Source organism: Garra rufa, chromosome 2, assembly GCF_049309525.1.
Source record: "Garra rufa chromosome 2, GarRuf1.0, whole genome shotgun sequence".
Lineage (NCBI taxonomy): Eukaryota > Metazoa > Chordata > Actinopteri > Cypriniformes > Cyprinidae > Garra > Garra rufa.
This window is the reverse complement of record NC_133362.1, coordinates 5,130,078-5,148,826: the sequence shown is the minus strand read 5'-3', so window position 1 is coordinate 5,148,826 and position 18,749 is coordinate 5,130,078. Positions and strand designations below refer to the sequence as shown.

Genomic DNA, 18,749 nt, shown 5'->3' with positions numbered 1-18,749 from the left:
TTTAAATTAATAAAAAGTGATAGTAAAGACTTATATTGTTAGAAAAGATTGCTGTTCTTTTTAACCTTTTATTCATCAAAGAATCCTGAAGAAAGTGTCACAGGTTCCAAAAATATTAAGCAGCACAACCGTTTCCAACATTGATAATAAAAGTAATAAATCAGCATGTTAGAATGATTTCTGAAGGATCATGTGACACTGAAGACTGGAGTAATAGCTGATGAAATTTCAGCTTTGCATCACAGAAATAAATTATATTTTAAACTAAGTGTATTAAAAAAAATGTAATTGCAATAATATGTCATAATATTACTTTTTTCTATATTTTTGATCAAATAACTGAGCATAAAAGGCTTATTCTTTATTAGAAAATGTTTAATCTGTTTTAATTATTTCTCTCTTATTTCTAATTAATTTATTATATTTAATACTTATAGATTTTATTTATATTGTGTTTATATTATCCTCTATCCGGCTAGTATTATTGTTGGTAGTAATAATTGTTAATATATAATTCAGATTTGAATAATATTAATATATTTTATTTTATTATAAAAATGTTTAATCTAATGTATTTAAATTATTGGTAACACTTTAGAATAAGGTGTTATAAGTTAACAGTAGTTGTAGTAACTAACATTTATTGCACTATTCATTAATCTTTGTTCATGTTTGATGCATAATTGAATCAAAGTCAGACAGGTGGGTTGGAAAAGTTACAAATTTATTCTAAATTTTCAAAAGATATTTATGAGTAACAAAACAAATACAAAAATAGCAAAAAGGATAACAAGAAAGAGAATGATGTCATTAATTGTCTCATCCATCATTAAAGATGTAATTTTGATAAAAAATAATAATAATTCAATGATCAAATCATTTTACAGTCAAATAGAACCAAATATAATAAAGTGTAATTAAATGTAGTCAAATTAGAAATCTGAGAAAAGTAAGTCTCATAGAAAGATTAGACTATCTAGGTGCACCCAGTATTAGAGAGAAAGAAGGAGGGTGGACAGAAAGGAGAAGTAAAGAAGTATAAGTCAGGGGTGCAGTTTGAACACTCTAAAACCAGACCAGACAAGCGACATGTAATTTCCTGTTCAAAAGTCCACAGCTCAGTTTTATTTTTAATTTTGATTAGCAACATTAGCCATGTCTTTGCAGCTCGTGACCAAATGCGTTACTAATTTGCATGTTTGCCCACCGACCCAAACTTCCTTTAATCTTTAAAAAGATAGATGGTTTAAATCATCTAAAGACCTTACTACATTTACAAACAAATACTTCTTGTTCTAAGAACATCGATCTGTGTCGGAGTTAATGATAGATATGATAAAATGTACTTCATGAAAAAAACATTGCTACATAGCAACAGCATACAGTCTCATGTCTCAAAAGGTCTGTCAGGGTAAAACTGTTAGGGCATTGAATACATGTTCTCAAAAAGATTAGTAATCATATAAATATAATAATTCGCAAGACATTAATTAATAATTCATAATCTTAGATATCAATATGCAAATTATTTTAATTCCATAAAGCCGACAAATCAATGTTAATAAAAATACAGTTCATTGTTAGTTCATGTTAGTTCACAGTGCAACTAATGTTAACAAACACAACTTGTGATTTTAATAATGCGTTAGTAAATGCTAAAATAATAAAAAATTCAGGAAAAGTTCATTCTTAGTTCATGTTAACTAATGTACTGTATTGTAAAGTTTTACCGAATTATTTCTTAAAGGGGTCATATGATGTTGCTAAAAAAGCATTATTTTGTGTATTTGTTGTAATGCAATGTATTTATGCAGTTTGAGTCTCAAATAACATCAATTTCCACATACTGTACATTATTGTTGCTCATCTCCGCCCAGCCTTCCCGAAACACTTGGATTTCTACAAAACTCATAATTACTGGAAACTGAGGTGTCCTCTGATTGGCCAGCTATCTGGTGCATTGTGATTGGCTGAATACCTCAAGCGTGTGACAGAAATGTTACGCACCTAACCATGCTGTTTCTCGGTGCAATGAGACAAAAACAATAAAACCCATTATAAATTAGGCATTTGTCGCATCCAGTGGGGACACAGTTACTGATTATAATGACTCATAGTGTCTTTTTACACCTTTTAAACATAACACCATGTCTGCATTTGTGATCATAGAATGAGAAACAATAAGCACTTCTCTACACTGCTCAAAACTCACGTCTGAATAGTCAGTACTGAATTCTTTAAACATGAAAACGTACTTACAGGCTGTGAGTCAGAAGCGCAGACTGTCCTAGCAACATTGGAATTGCCTTACTTTATAGCCTTAACCTTTTGTGTACAGCTGGCATTGTAAGCTTCTCTCCCAGGTTCAGGAAACAGTCCTCCCTGAAATGCACATCACCCAATCGAATATTTGTGTTGAACTGTTCCAGAACAGTGTTGAAATATAACGTAACCACTGATTTCTAGTTGTGTCCTCATTTGGGAGGAAAACAAAGTACTTTCACTTTTGCTTCTCCACAACATGGCAGCTGCAAAACTATCACAGCTGGTAAAAGTTAGGCCTTCTTTCTTTCCATAATCATGTGTATGGTGTTATGCTAATCTACTCACCCTATGACATGGACAAGTGGGGGGGGGGGGGCGTGTTTGAACGAGCCGTTTTAGGGAGGTGTGGTTGAGTCTTAACTTTTACTATAAACTTTTTTTGGGTTTTGAGAGTTTAAGCTTTGCAATTTTACAGATCTTATCTATGCACAAACAGCTTGTAACACTCTATTTTATTTTATATTCTAATCCATCCTTCCATCTGGTACTGATCTGTCTGTCCCTCTGTGCAGAAGTCTCAGGTCAGTGGTGAGGTAGCACCTCCAGCAGGTGATCTGTCAGAGGAGGTGGATGAAGCTCAGGTGAGTGGCGCTCCACCCTTGGGAGAAGAGGAAGGCTATGACGCAGACAGTGAAAGTAACCCTGAGGACTCCACCCGTCAAGAGGAAGGTAGTACCACCAATTTATTCTGACATCAGATCTTGCATTGTGATGGTCATTTGTGTATTTGCATATTATCTAAAGCCAAAGCATGAGTGTAACCCTAATAATCATTACAGTTAGCCAGGCTGAGAAGTGCATAGTAACTGATAGCAGGGGGAATTTCTAGAATGATCTCGAATGCCAGTCTGAGCCGGTTAGCGTCAGGTAGGCTGAGTGAACGTCTGGTCAAGCGGTACGTGATCCTGTTCTCTAGTCACATGCAACGCTGGCCCTCTCGCCCAGAGAATGGTGTCATTGTTTCCTTCGGCTATGATGTAAGTTCGCCGTGTTGAGCTGTGTCTTGTGACTGTGACAAGTCTATTACGTCCACATATATAAATGAGGACCTGTAGTTGATCTAATTTTTAATGGAGGGGACTGAAGGCAAAGCTCAAAATGGCAGAGGCTACTATGTGTGTTTGCAGTCTGGCTGTGAAACTGAAAGTGAACTAAATGTGGTTTAGATAGTGGAGTTTAATTTTAGCATCTGAGGAAACATTTCTGTTAATCCACTAAAGTGGAAGTACTGTCATTTTATTCACAATGTCTATCAGTCATGCCCATCTATCTGTTGTCTGTCTCTATTGTTTTATCCATTGTTCTTTCTTTCTTTCTTTCTTTCTTTCTTTTTTCTTTCATCTTTTTTATCTTGTCTTTCGGTTGTTTTGTCTTTATCTATCCATCTATTTTGTTGGTTTATCTATTTATCTGCCCAACTGTCCATCCGTCTACACTACCAGTAAAATGTATTAAAATATTTGTACTATTTAAATAACTTTTCTATTTGTATATATTTGAAAATGCCATTTATTCCTGTGATTTCAAAGCTGATTTTTAGCATCATTACTCCAGTCTTCAGTGTCACATGATCCTTCAGAAATCATTCTAATATTCTGATTTGCTGATATTATGTTGAAAACAGCTGAGTAGAAGTTTTTTTTTTTTTTTTTTTAGCTTTCTTTGAATAGAAAGTTCCAAAGAACAGCATTTATCTAAAATAAAAATAATTTGTAACATTATAAATGGACTTTATCACTTTTAATCAATTTAAAGCATCCTTGCTAAATAAAAGTGTCACTTTCTATAATTTTATTTCCCAAAACAAAAACAAAAATTATACCGACTCCCAAGCTTCTGAATGGTTTAGTGTATAATGTTACAACAGCTTTTTGTTTCAGATAAATGCTGATCTTCGGATCTTTCTATTTATCAAAGAATCCTGAAAAAAAGTACTCAACTGTTTTAAGTATTGATGATGATGATAATAATACAAAAATGTCTCTTAAAGAGAAAATCAGCTTATTATAATTATTTCTTTTAATTATCACGTGACACTGAAGACTGGAGTGATGATGCTGAAATTTCAGCTTTGATCACATATATAAATTACATTTTAAAATATATATTTAAATGGAAATAGTTATTTTAAACTGTAAAAATATTTTAAAAAATTTACAGTTTATGCTGTACTTTGGATCAAATAAATGCAGGCTTGGTGAGCAGAAGAGACTCCTTCAAAAAACGTTAAAAATCTTAATGTTCAAAAACTATCTATCCATCTATCTATGTCTGTCTTATCTGTCTTTCGCAGTATGTATGTGTATCGAGTGTGTGTGTGTGTGTGTGTGTGTGTGTGTGTGTGTGTGTGTGTGTGTGTGTGTGTGTGTGTGTGTGTGTGTGTGTGTGTGTGTGTGTGTGTGTGTGTGTGTGTGTGTGTGTGTGTGTGTGTGTGTGTGTGTGTGTGTGTGTGTGTGTGTGTGTGTGTGTGTGTGTGTGTGTGCGCGCATGAGGCAGAAGTTCATTAATGAAAAGCACCCAGATCTTGCGTAGGAGCTGCAGGGTAGTCCAGTTAAATCATGCGGGTTCTCCGGTGTGTGGCACCTCCATCAGCTTAATTCATTTCACTGAGCTGGAGCTCTGAGCGCTGCAAGCTGTCTCTGTACATGCAGTACTTGCTCTTCAGTCCTTCTGTACGCACTCTTGTACCACCACCAGTGTTTATAGTCCATCTTTTGTCTTCCTGTGACAGGGTTAAAGGTGGAGGCTGGAGTTTCATTGGGGGAATGTACATTGGGAATGGCAGGAGCGCCTCAGGGCTCCGGCCACGGCCGTCTGCTGTTCCCGGAGATCTGCTTGATGGAGCTGCAGCTGTTAGCCAGCGGCTCTCCGGACCTGGAGGTTTTGGGCCACGTGTTGCAAAGCCTGTCAGGAGCCGTGAAAGGCCACCACAACAACGCAGCGCTGCTCTACCAGCAGGTCAGACTCTTATCTCATGCCAAACTGATTTATTAATGTATGCAATTACATATTGATGCAACGCCGTGACATATCTTATTCTAGAAGACCTTGTCTAAGTTACCTACCTTTGATTGGTAGAAAGTTTTGTTCTAAACGCTTGAAAGAGTATACTTGAAACCAAAGGATCTACGTAGCAGGAACAACATGACCTTATGCAAACCTTTTAGCAACTTGAGATTTTGTCTGGATTTTTTTAAAGCCTTGTAGCTGCATTTTGACAGTTCTTTATGGAGAAAACAGGATTTTTTTTTTAATATTGTGATTATTTTCACTTTGTCCCATTGTCAGTCTTGATTGGAATACAGTGACCAGCCAGATTAATTAATCTTTACTGTATTTATGAGGGAATGTGATCCATCATGCTGTTTTTCTCTCATCAGGGTGGTGTGAAAGCCATTCTGACCGGATTTCAGAACATTCTCAGCCAATCAGATGCCTCCTATAAAGGTAAATTATACATATTTTCTCCAATTATCATTACTGTAATGTGTCCAGATGTTTTGTCTTTATACTTTTGAGTTTAATAATACATTTTGAGTTTTTTTTTTTTTACAGTATTTACTGTTTTGCACAAAAAATACTGCAATACAATTAATTAAAAATAAATAAATAAATAAAATGATGTTTATTGAAAGGCAATGCAACAAAAAAATTATGTATACAGATTAAAATGTGTATATATATTCATTTTAATATTATGTGTTATTGACAAATGTATATTATAAATATTATCTTATAAATATTTTTGAACAATTCTTTATAAATATTTTTTTTATATATGTGACCATGGACGACAAAACCAGGTCAATATCTTTAAAATTAGATTTATACATTGAAATGAATAAGAATGAATAAGCTTTCCATTGATGTATGGTTTGTTGGAATAGGCCGGTATTTAGCCGAGATACACCTATTTTTAAATCTAAGGGTGCAAAAAAATCTCAATATTAATAAATTTGCCTTTAATGTTGTCTAAATAATGTTCTTAGTAATGCATATTATTGTTTAAAAATTTATTATTGTTTAGAATTTTTTTATACATTTTCGGTAGGAAATTAAAAAATATCTTCATATTCATGGAGCTTTACTTTAATATCCTATTTTTTTTAAATCACTTAATGATTGCGCCGTTGCACTCCGGGCGTCCCGTGTTCGAATCCCGACTCGAGGACCTTTCCCGATCCCGCCCCCTATCTCTCTCCCACTTCGCTTCCTGTCACTACTGATCTGTCCTATCAATAAAGGCGAAAATGCCCAAAATAAATCTTTTATGCCAAAAATCATTAAGTGATTTTTTTTTTTTAAAGAAGAAACGATCATTTTGACCCATACAATGTATTTTTTGGCTATTTCTACAAATATACCTGCGCTACTTAAGACCTACTTTGTTTTTTGGTCCAGGGTCATATATATGTATATTTTGGGAAGTAAATCAATTAGTGCACAGATCATTTAGAATAAATACTGACATATAAAAGAAAAAGAAAAGAATTTTCTATTTTGATTTCACTGTGACTAAAGGTGTTATTTTGTTGGGAGCAATCATGTTAATAAGCCTTAAACATTGGTCTAATTGCTCTATGCAGAGTGCCAGACAATACTGATGGAGCTGCTTGTTGCAATGGTGAGTGACAGGATGACAGCAGAGGAACTCGCCCTGCTGACCCGCCTCTTCCTGGAGAAGACTCCACCCACTGTGAGTATATCCTCACCAGGGCTCGCAAAATCGCTAGCCCGACGTCCCGGGGCTATTGTGTTTTCCTTAAAACTATCTTAAAGTACAGGGCTCCTGAGGTCCTTAAAAACTCTTCAATGTAGTTGTATCTAATTTAAGGCCATTAAAAGTTTTAAATATGTTAAATAGTAAAAGAAAAATCTTAATTATAATATTAAGGGGTCTTACACTTGAGGACGGAAAGACGAGAATCGAGATAGGGCTGGATTAAACTTCAAAAGGCAATGATGTCATTCAATAAAAATATAGGTACTGCACGTTTCAAAGTCAAAACGCCACACGGATTTCTTTATATGAATGAATCTGAAGGGAACCGACTGTCCGACAGAAACGTGTTGTTGGCATTTTCATTTCATGCCTGATAACTGCGTTAATGCTGCTTTGTGTACAACCGTAATATTTCAGCGCTCCTAAAGCGCCCCCTCGTGACAGAGAGTTTATGTCAAAGAAGTTCATGTGCCTTCTAAAAATAAATTAATTTTCGGGCTACCAAAATCTGAAGAGTACCAGCCCGAAGGGCTACCAGAGATTTTGAAATTTTGCGAGCCCTGCTCACTTAGCTAGCAGTTAAATCAGGTATCATACCTGAAAACACTGTATCAAAACATTCACACTTCATTTTGTCCACAGAAAAGGAAAAGGTTTAAAACAACAAAACATATGCTGTCAGTGTGATCAAACACCCTATAAACAGGTTTATTTTTAACACAATGTCAGAAAGCGGACATGCTGAAGCAGAATGTGCTTTGAGTAACACCAGCCTTTGGTTTGTCATCACTGATATGAGTCAGCTTTTCCACATTCATTATCTTTCTCTGTTTAAGTTTTCCTTTATATACCTTGTTTCTGATTGCCAGTCGTTTGCTTCTGAGCTCTTCTTCTATTGCTATATATCTTTATCACCCCAATTTACTAGTTGATGTGATTTCTACATACCAGAGATATGCATTAAAGATGCAGAATAAATTTACATATAAAGCTAAATTAATGACCCATCCCTTGACATTTTTAACATTAAACACAGTATTTTGTGTTTTCTTGATTTGTGTTCTGCTGCTGTATCTAATTCTTGTATTTTCTGGCTCCTTTCTTAGCACTGCTGTACTCCACAAAGTATTGCTAATGGCCCTGTGCAATGCGCTTTTCACACGGTTGTGTTAATGAAGGTCCATAGGGAGTCATAAGTCCTCTTTACCTCAGAAACACATGCTGTCTTTAATGCTCCTAACAGCATTAGTGCACTTTCATTGTAGCAGGCGACTGAAACGGGCGTCATCAGTGTGTGAATTTCACAAAACCTGTCAATCGGACATATTGCAAAGGTTGCATTACATCGAGCAGCACATTTCCATGTGGATTGCTGTTTGAGTTCTACAAGTTTTGAAAGAAGCCTTTTCTGCTCACCGAGGCTGCATTTATTTGATCAAAAACACTGTATAAATAGTGATAGTGTGAAATATTTTTACTATCTAGATTGTTTGCTATTTAAATATATTTTAAAATATAATTTATCCCTGTTATCAAAGCAGAATTTTCAGCATCATTCAGCTTTAGTATCACATGATCCTCCAGAAACCATTCTAATATGCTGATTTGAAACATTTCAAAGAAACATTTCTGATTATTATCAATGTCAAAAACAGTTGTGCTGCCAATATTTTAGTGACAACTGTGATGCATTTAATTTTTTTTAGGATTCTTTGATGAATAGAAAGTTCAAAAGAATGGCATTTATTTAAAAATGTCTTTACTGACACTTTTGATTAATTTAATGCATCCTTGCATTAAACAAAACTTACAGACCCTAAACTCTTGTGCTACATTTTGTAGTGTTATTTGATATAAATAAAAAATGTTCTTCATGAAATGGTGAAATCGTTTTTGTTTTCATCATCTTCAGGGGATCTTGCTCAGAGGCTTGCTTCAGATCGTGGAGGCTAACACAGACACAGAGCCGCTCTACTTCATGTCCTTTCCCATGATCCCTGGCACAGGGGTCCCTGGCCTGAGCTCCTCTCCTGGGATGAGGCCTCATGGGACAGCTGGTGCTAAGGGTGGAGTGAACATTCTTTTGAGAGGTAAACTACCCCTGGGTCGAGGTGAAGCAGACATGAGCAGGCCCGGTCATCTGCGCACCTCTCCCTGGCATACGGCACCCTTCCACCTGCCCCTAGTGGGACAGAATTGCTGGCCTCACATGGCCAGTGGCTTCAGCGCCTCGCTGTGGGTGCGAGCGGGGAAGGATGAGGATGGGCGTTATAAGAAGGGTAAGATGATCGTTCTATGAATGCGTTGTTTTATTATTATTTTTTATATATTTTATAGTGTAAGTATATAATACATATTTGTATTATTTATATACAGTTGAAGTCAAAAGTTACATACACCTTGAATCTGCAAAATGTTAATTAATTTACCCAAATAAGAGGGATCATACAAAATGCATGTTGTTATTTTTTTATTTAGTACTGACCTGACTAAGATATTTCACATGAGACTTAAATATAGTCCACAAGAGAAAATAATAGTTTAATTTATAAAGATGGCCCCAGTGACTGTATGATTTTGAGATCCGTCTTTTCACACTGAGGACAACTGAGGGACTCATATGCAACTCGTAAACACTCACTGAAGCTTAAGAAAGAAACACGATGCATTTCACCGGGGGTGAAAACTTTTGGTATATGAAGATAAGGGTAAATTTAACTTAATTTTTACTCTGGGAAACATGCAAGTATCTTCTGTAGCTTCTGAAGGGCAGTACTACATGACAAATATGATATTTAGGGAAAATAAGAAAAATGTACACAAATTCATTCTGTTCAAAAGTTTTCACCCCCGGCTCTTAATGCATGGTTTTTTCCTTCTGGAGCATCAGTGAGCGTTTGAACCTTCTGTAATAGTTGCATATGAGTCCCTCAGTTCTCCTCAGTGTGAAAAGACGGATCTCAAAATCATACAGTCATTGTTGGAAAGGGTTCAAATACACAAAAATGCTGAAAAACCAAAGAATTTGTGGGACCTGAAGGATATTTCTGAAGACCAACAGGCAGTTTAACTGTTCAGGACAAACAAGGGACTCATGAACAACTATCACTAAACAAAAAAACAGCTGTGGATCATTCAGGTAACAACACAGTATTAAGAATCAAGTGTATGTAAACTTTTAAACGGGGTTATTTTTATAAATTCAACTGTATGATTGGTTTTAGTCAACAATAACAGCACTGAAACATGAACACAATCCCACAATATCTAAACCAATGTTTGATGATTTTGTTTGGCTGTGTGTTCCAGAAGAGGAGACGTCTTTAGCAGAGGAAGCCCCGCATGGTCCCGCACATGTCACAGAGCAGCAGACAGACAGATATCTCCTTCATGTCCTCTCAATGGGCTCTAAGGCACTGATGCTTCAGGTGTGGGTGAACATCTCCACCAGAGCCTTTACCTTCAGGTGAGCTACATGCCAAAAATTGCCACCAAGTACCCCCCCCCCTCTCAAAAGCCTCAAAAGTGAACACCAATTGTGTTTCAGCAGGCCAGTAGATCGTAAACAATCCCCTGCAAACACTCGCATTCAGCTATATCTCCACTGTAATGTAAAACGCCACTTTACACCATCTAATCAACTCCTTATTGTGCACTCTATAATAGCGTATAAACATTGTTATTTCCTTGTGTGCATTGTGCCACAGAAAGTACATGTATTCAATGCTAAATTACTAAAGCGACTCTTCGTTTGTGAATTCAGGATCTGCATCGATCCAAACGATGAGATGAAGGCGGGTCTGCTGGCCCAGGCGGAGTCTGGAGACGGTGTGCTGAAGGCAGGCAGTTGGCAGCACTTGGCTCTCACGTACTCTCAGCAGCCCGAGGGCAAGAAGAACATCCACGGTCAGCTGACCCTCTGGGTGGAGGGCATTAGGTGAGTCTGCCACTGCAATTGGTTGATGAATGATATAAAGGGATGATGGTCCCACCAGGGCTGCGGACATCAGTTCTCATGCAATCAGAATCATGTTTTAATCAAGCCTTCCTGTGCCACATACAGGAAGTGTGACGTCTCGCTAGACTTCACTCTGCCCAGGAAGTCCAGTTTGTCATCGGACAGTAATAAGACCTACTGTATGCTTGGACACTATCAGCACCCCTCAGAGGATCAGGCCAGCCTAAGTGGACGCTGGGATATGGGCACGTTGCTGCTCTTCAATGGTATGAAACCAGTTTCCATAAGACCTTCCCTATAGTATAACAATCTCGCTTTTAAAATACTTGTGTTTTTCATCAGAACGATCAAGTTTTTTTTGACTATTAAAGGAGAAGAATTTGCTCACCCCCTTGTCATTCAAGATGTTTTTGTCCTTTCTTCAGTCGTAAAGAAATTCATTTTTTTGAGGAAAACTTTTCAGGATTTCTCTCAATAAAGTGGACTTCTTTGGTGCCTGTGAGTTTGAACTTCCAAAATGCAGTTTAAATGCAGCTTCATAGGGCTCTAAATGATCCCAGCCAAGGAAGAAGGGTCTTATTCAGCGAAGCAATCAGTTATTTAAAAAAAAAAATGGACACTTTAAATACTTTTAATTACTCTGTATAAACTGCTTCAAGACAGTTAGGGTATGATGAAAAACTCCTATTTCTTTTTCTCGTTCAACTTCAGAATCATCCAACATTGTGGCAGAAGTACCGACCCAGTGTTTACAAAGTGAACATGCAAAGAAGATCAAACCTTCTCTACAAAAAATGTTAAAACGGCAATGTAGGATGATTTTGAAGTTGGGGGAGAAAATGAGATGGGAGTTTTTGACCTACCCTAACTGTCTTGAGCTGGAGTTCACACAGAGCTAGACAAGATGAGCATTTGAGGTTAAAAAGTATATGAATTGTAATTTTTTTAATAGCTGATCATTTCACTAGATCAGACCCTTCTTTCTTGGCTGGGATTGTTTCGAGCCCTTTGAAGCTGCATTTAAACTGCATTTTGGAAGTTCAAACTCGAGGGCGCCGTAGAAGTCCTGTTTATGGAAAGAAATCCTAAAATATTTCCTCAAAAAACATAATTTCTTTACGACTGAAGAAAGAAGGACATGAACGTCTTGGATGACAAAGGGGTGAGTAAATAATCTGTACATTTTTGTTCTGTAAGTGAGCTTCTTTAAATACATATTTATGAAATTAAATAAAGCTGAAAATAAACACATGAAAAATTCAAACTTAACGAAAGTTAGAAAGTTAGTTGCCTTGGCAACTAAAACAAATAAGAAGTGTCTTTTTATTCTCACATTTTTTTCAGCTCTGAACAATTACCTTTTTAATATATTTTTTCCATGGTGGAAACTAGAATTGTGAGAGAGAAACTTAAAAAAAAAAAAACTAAACTAAACTAACAAAAAAAGGTTAGAATTTTCAGTTGATATTTAATATATAAGTTCTAAGTTGATATAAGTTCTAAAAAAAGAAATCTCATGAAAATTGGCTTAAAAAAGAAATTATTGTGGTGGAAAAGGGACAATAATGTTGACAAATGTTACCATAAAACAATAATAGTATATAGATATTAATAAAACTGCTTTGAGGATGTCATTTTGAATGCTGTTGGAAATATTTATTTGCGCTTGTTGTTGGTAACGTGGGATCTTCCTGCTGCTGGAGGTTTCCGTGTGTGAGCCACAAATTCTCCACATTCCCACCACAAAAAATGCTTTTCTTAACAGAAAAGCCATTCTGTTGCTACTAATGGGTCATGAATGGCCCCAGTCCAGCTGTTCCCAAACGGTGAAACGCTCTAACGTGGTTAGGTGGTCCAGTGCTTTCCTCAGTGTTTTTCTTTTTCTTTTTTACTTTATTTGTTTTTAGATCACACCTTTTCATCCACCACACTCTTTCTTGCCTATTGTAGTTGGGGCTTTTTATTATCTCATATAATTTAGATTAGGTCAATAAACAGTAGCTTCATGTCAATAATGTTACACTAACTTTTCAGTCTACCCAATTTTGAATGTCGTGAGACTAGTTTTTTTTTTTTATCAGAACACACATTAAAGGATGTTTTTTGTAAAATGGACAAAGAAAAACTTACAATTTTTATCATAAGTGCATTTAATTGATATAGAGTTGTCTATACAAATTGGCATAATTTAATTTTATAAAATGTTTATATTTGTGTTATTTGTTATAGCTGCCATGTTTGTGAAGCTGATATGGCAACTATTAAACTATTGTAACCTTTAGAAACATATTTGTTAATTGAAATGAAGCTGAAATAAAATGCAATAATATATAAACATTAGATAAAAAAAATTTAATTTAACAAAAAATGGAAAATGTTAAGTGGTCAGCTAACTGAAACAAGTTTACTTTAAATTTGGTGCACTAAAATTAATAACTGGAAATAAATGAAAGCTAAAACAAAATAAATAAATGAAATTTACATATAAATAACAAAAAAATGACAAAAGCACATTGCATCATTGCTAAAAAATACTACATTAAAATAAAAATGAAAACAAAAAAAAATACAGCAACAATATATCTTAAAACATTTAAACATTTAAAAAAAATTTAAATGATATTCATGCATTTTTTTATATTTATGTGAAAAATGCAGACACATTTAAATGAATCAAGGCATATTTTCAATAATAATGGACATTTTTTTTATTTTTTTCATCATCTGAAAGATGTATAAGTAAGCTTTCCATTGATGTATGGTTTGTTAGGATAGGGCAATATTTGGTGAGATACAACTGTTTGAAAATCTGGAATCAGAGGGTGCAAAAAAAAATCTAAATATTGAGAAAAATGCCTTTAAAGTTGTAATTTAAAATGCATATTACTAATCAAAAATTAAGTTTTAAAATATTTATGTTAGGAAATTTACAAAACATCTTCATGGAACATTAATATCCTAATGATTTGTGACCCCATACAGTGTATTTTTGGCTATTGCTACAAATATACTCCTCCTGCTTATGACTGGCTTTGTGGTCCAGTGTCACACATGTACTGTTTTTATGACATTTTTGTGAATTAAAAATAACATGCTAGGAGCTCAGTGAAGTAAACTGGTTTTTGGTTGTTTTAGGCTCCAGAATTGACACTGCAGAGGCGTTTTACCTGTATGCCAGCGGTCCTGACCTCACCTCCATCATGCCCTGCAAGTACGGCAAGTCTCACGGGACACTGTCCAAATACGTGACACAGGAGGGTCTTCAGTGTGAGCAGATACGGGAGCTCCTCGTGAGGAATACAGACGTTGACATCGCACCTCTTATTGTAAGCCACTAAACCTTTGAATATAAATTTGTTTGATTTTTTTTTTTTTTTTTCCCTGAATGTCACATGTTTCACCAGGAGGCTTTTATGCAAATGTATCTGGCAGTGACACAGTTCAATAGCTTGTTTATCTCCTTCACTTCCACTGAAAAGCAGGAAAGCTGGCAGCATTATTTGTCCATTTGTGCATCATTTGCTGCTTGTTTAAGTGCCTTCTCTCTGCAGTTTTACCCACTGACATCTTAATTACCAGTGATTTTACGCATTTGCATGCTGTTCCAGGTGTTCATATGATAATGCATTACATGCTCGATAATTACTGCCATCAGAAAAAAGTCATTTTAACACAAACCTTCATTCCTCATGGGTGAATTTGCTTGTTTTTTAGATCTTGTGCTTTTATCTAAAGAAACATGTCAATAACGTGTCCAAGTGATGTTTCACCATTAACCCTACGAGCCTGATGTATAAAATAATAGTCAGAAAAACATTTTTTTTTTAAATGGAAGGGACAGTGTATGTTAGAGTTGACCTGCTACACTGAACTCTTTCAATCAGAGCAAGAAAAATACTTTGTGTGCTTTTGTCTTTTTACAGGAGAGTTTAGCAGTCGTTTATGCCCCCAGCACGCCGTCTGTCTACACCATATATGAGCCAGTGATCCGTCTGAAGGGCCAGGCCAAGTCAGCAGTGGTTTCCCAGCGGCCCTTCAGTGCCAAAGAGGTTCAGAGCTCCATCCTGGAGCCTCCTTTTCTCAGGACCATGATGCCCTGCCAGGCTCTTGGCCTACATAGTGTCCTTCACAAGATCGGTGGCACTGGTGCTTTTGTCTTCTTATTCGCTCGGGTATGTGTTTGTCTGCATATTTTTGACAAGTAGAGACCAGGAATATGTGGAATGTGTTTTTGAAGAGATATTTTAGATTTATTGATGGTGTTTCACAAGAGAGAAGCAGCAGTATTGTTAATAGAGATATCAGGATCAGGCAAACATATTTATTGGGCTCTGAATCAGTCATACACTACCAGTCAAAATAAGGGTCTTTTCTGTTCACCAGACATGCATTCATTTGATACGAAGTAAAGCAGAAACGGTACAATTTTGAAATATTTTTACTATTTAAAATAACAGTTTTCTATTTGAATAATTTTTTTACATTTATTCCTGTGATCGAAGCTACATTTTATCATCATTACTCCAGTCTTCAGTGTCACATGATCCTCCAGAAATCATTCTAATATACTGATTGGCTACTGGACTGAAATCTACTGCAGATTGTTGTACAGTAAAAAGTCAGAAAAAAGGCTGCTTTTTTTTTGGAGAAAGAAATGATAAAAATGTATACTTTTTATTTAGCAAGGATGCTTTAAATTGATCAAAAGTGGCATTTATAATGTTACAACACATTTCTGTTTCAGGTAAATGCTATTTGTCTGAACTTTCTATTTATCATAGAAACCTGAAAAAATTCTACTCGGCTGTTTTCAACATAATCATAATAATAATGATGTTTGTGCAGCAAATCAGCATATTAGAATGATTTCTGAAGGATCATGTGACTGGAGTAATGATGCTAAAATCCAGCCTGAGGAGGAATAAATTACATTCTAGAATATATTCAAATAGAAGTTATTTTATAGTTATTTTAAATATTTAAAATGTTACTGTTTTTGCTGTGCTTTGGATCAAATAAATGCAGGCTTTGTGAGCAGAAGAGACTTATTTAAAAAAAAAAAACATTACATCTTAGTGTTTAAAAAATCATATTTTAATTTATTTTCTGTTTTCACTTTAATTTTAACGATTAAGTGATTTTGTTTTATGGCATTTTTATTATTTGTGTGTGTGTGTGTGTGTGTGTGTGTGTGTGTGTGTGTGTGTGTGTGTGTGTGTGTGTGTGTGTGTGTGTGTGTGTGAAGTTCTTGAATGCTGATTCGCATTGTGCCTTTTTTATTCAAAGCAATAAGGTTTGAGAGGCTGAAGTACATCTGAATATGTAAAAAATATATTTTAAAGTCTCTAGTGAAGGTATCTTCACTCTTTCCTTAATATTCAAATGCACATTTTTGCTGGTAATCTGATAATGCACTGTTTCTTTCATTCAGAGGTCAAAATTGGATTTTTGGTCGGCACGCTCTGACCTGGGACGTTCTCTTATACACTGTGTTCCCTCACATTATCCTTCAGACATCTCTCGACGGTCACCTCAGGCCTCGCTTTGTGTTTCTTCCATTCTCGCTTTCTCTCTTTATCGTTATCTCATGATAACAAAAACACAGAAGCAAATATTACAGTTTTTAAACTTCCATTCACTACTGTTCAAAAGTTTGGGGTTAGTAAGAAAAATAAATCTTTTATTCAACAAGGATGCATAAAATTGATTAAAAGTAGCAGATAGTGATGGCATTTATAATGTTACAAAAAATTTGTTTCAGAGCAAAATAATCAAAAAAAACCTCTGGTGATAATCCATAATTTTGAGTAAGAAAAATGTACATTATCTAAACTATTTATATTGAAAATCAAGTACAAATTTACAAGGGACCATGCTGAGAGAGACCAAAAAATCATTTTTAATAATTGAGGAGCAGTGCTAATTAAAATAGCAACAGATGCTCAACCTTGGGTATGATGCCAACATTTTTATTTGTTAAATAACTTAGTGCAGATGGATCTAGTTCAGTTAAGTTGGTTAGTTTGGAGAACGTTGTGTTTGTTTTGCAGGCACTGCTAATAATCAAGCATTGTTTGCTGAGGCTTTCTCTGTTCTATGTGTTATAACACTGTGATCCAGATTGTCAAGATGAAAACACATTCACAGCCCACTTCATTTTCACTATGTGCTGTATTTCACACATGCAGTGATATTGGCAGTGGGAAGGCCTAAATCACACTGCGCTAACTCTTTGTTGTTGTAGGCGGTGGAGTTGAGCGACTGTGAGAAAACTCAAGCTCTGGCGCTGCAGCTGCTGCTGTCTCTGGTTAAAAACAACCAGCATCGCACTCACGAGATGGAGTGTTACCACGGCTATTCCATGATTCACCAGGTTCTCATTAAGCCCAAGTGCATTGTGGGATATCACATTTTGAAGGTGAGTTTGAGCCTAATGCATTAGATAGTAACAATATTTTTGCATGAATATTGTAATATTTTATGGTTTCCTAAGGTTGACTGTTAGTTTAACATGATAGTTCCTTTAATGAAAAAAAAAATAGATTCATAATAAATATCATAAAATAGCTGAAAAATTAGTGTATTATTTATTTTTAACAACATCACTGGGGCCAACACTAGTTGTTTTAGTATAATTGATGTACTATTATAGTTTTTGTTAATTTGTAAATTTTTGTTAATATTTGTAATTTTTTGTTAAATTTATAAATAAAATTATATTTTATTTACAATAATTTTATTGTATGTTTTTTTTTACATATTTTATTTTTAATAAAATTAATCAATATATTTTTATTAAGTTTTATTTATTAGTTTTAATTTAATTTTATTTTTTAAAAACAAATGAAAAACGTGACCTTAGCAACTAGCTGATTTTCAATTTTGAAATATAGATTTTATTTTAGTTTAGTTGACTTTTTCACTTTAATTGTAAAGTTAATAATAATTTTGTTGTTTTTTTTTGTTTTGCATTTTTGTTTTATTTTTAATAAAATATATATTAAAAATATGAGTATGTTTTAATAAATTTTTATTTTTTAATTTTAGTTTAAATTCATTTTAAAATAAGTGAAAAACGTGGCCTTGAATAAAAAAATATAAAATAAATATTTCATTTCAGTTTAGTTTAGTTGACTTTTTAAATGATCTTTTATTTGTGTATTTGCAGTTTTCCCTTTAATTTTAAAGTTCCAATAATTGTGTTGTATGTTTTTGTAAGTTTTTTTTTAAATAACTATATACTTTAGTTTTTATAATTTATGTTTGAGTTTTACTTTTACATTTATCTTAGTACTTTAATTTTAAAATAAACAAAAATTTGATTTTTTGGGGTGTATTTTATTTTAAGTTTTTATTTTAATGGTTTAAGTTTTAGCTAGCTGTAGTGAACTTGTGCCACTGTTGTACTAAACAGCACACTCTGCTGGTTGTCACTGTTAATCCAGACCTCAGTGAGAATGATTTGTCCCTCTGTCAGTTTGATTTTAGGCTACAGTACATTAAATGTGTGTCTGTGTGCATGTGGTGTGATAGACGCTGTTAGACGGCTGCTGCAGCGGCTCAATCCTGACAATCGGAGAAGACGGACAGTTCCATCTAGAAGCTGAATCCACTGTGGTTCTGCAAGATCTCAGACTGCTGTCTGAAATACTGCTGGACTGGAAGATATGGGCCAAAGCACAGGTGCACGCTCAACATCTGAATGAGAACATACCACAGAGTTTGGTTATTTTTATTGAGAGC

The 18,749-nt window shown here is 34.9% G+C and overlaps 1 protein-coding gene across 1 annotated transcript in view; it reads left to right on the top strand.

The window, feature by feature from the left end:
• Positions 1–18,749, top strand: part of LOC141325150 (lysosomal-trafficking regulator-like) — an 85,333-nt gene that overhangs the window by 11,454 nt on the left and 55,130 nt on the right. The window contains exons 6-17 of the mRNA XM_073833647.1: positions 2,838–2,994; positions 5,057–5,283; positions 5,706–5,772; positions 6,912–7,021; positions 8,961–9,327; positions 10,358–10,514; positions 10,812–10,985; positions 11,112–11,272; positions 14,142–14,332; positions 14,930–15,178; positions 17,251–17,424; positions 18,540–18,689. Coding sequence (XP_073689748.1) covers positions 2,838–2,994; positions 5,057–5,283; positions 5,706–5,772; positions 6,912–7,021; positions 8,961–9,327; positions 10,358–10,514; positions 10,812–10,985; positions 11,112–11,272; positions 14,142–14,332; positions 14,930–15,178; positions 17,251–17,424; positions 18,540–18,689 — 2,184 coding nt within the window. The remainder of the gene's footprint in view (positions 1–2,837; positions 2,995–5,056; positions 5,284–5,705; positions 5,773–6,911; positions 7,022–8,960; positions 9,328–10,357; positions 10,515–10,811; positions 10,986–11,111; positions 11,273–14,141; positions 14,333–14,929; positions 15,179–17,250; positions 17,425–18,539; positions 18,690–18,749) is intronic.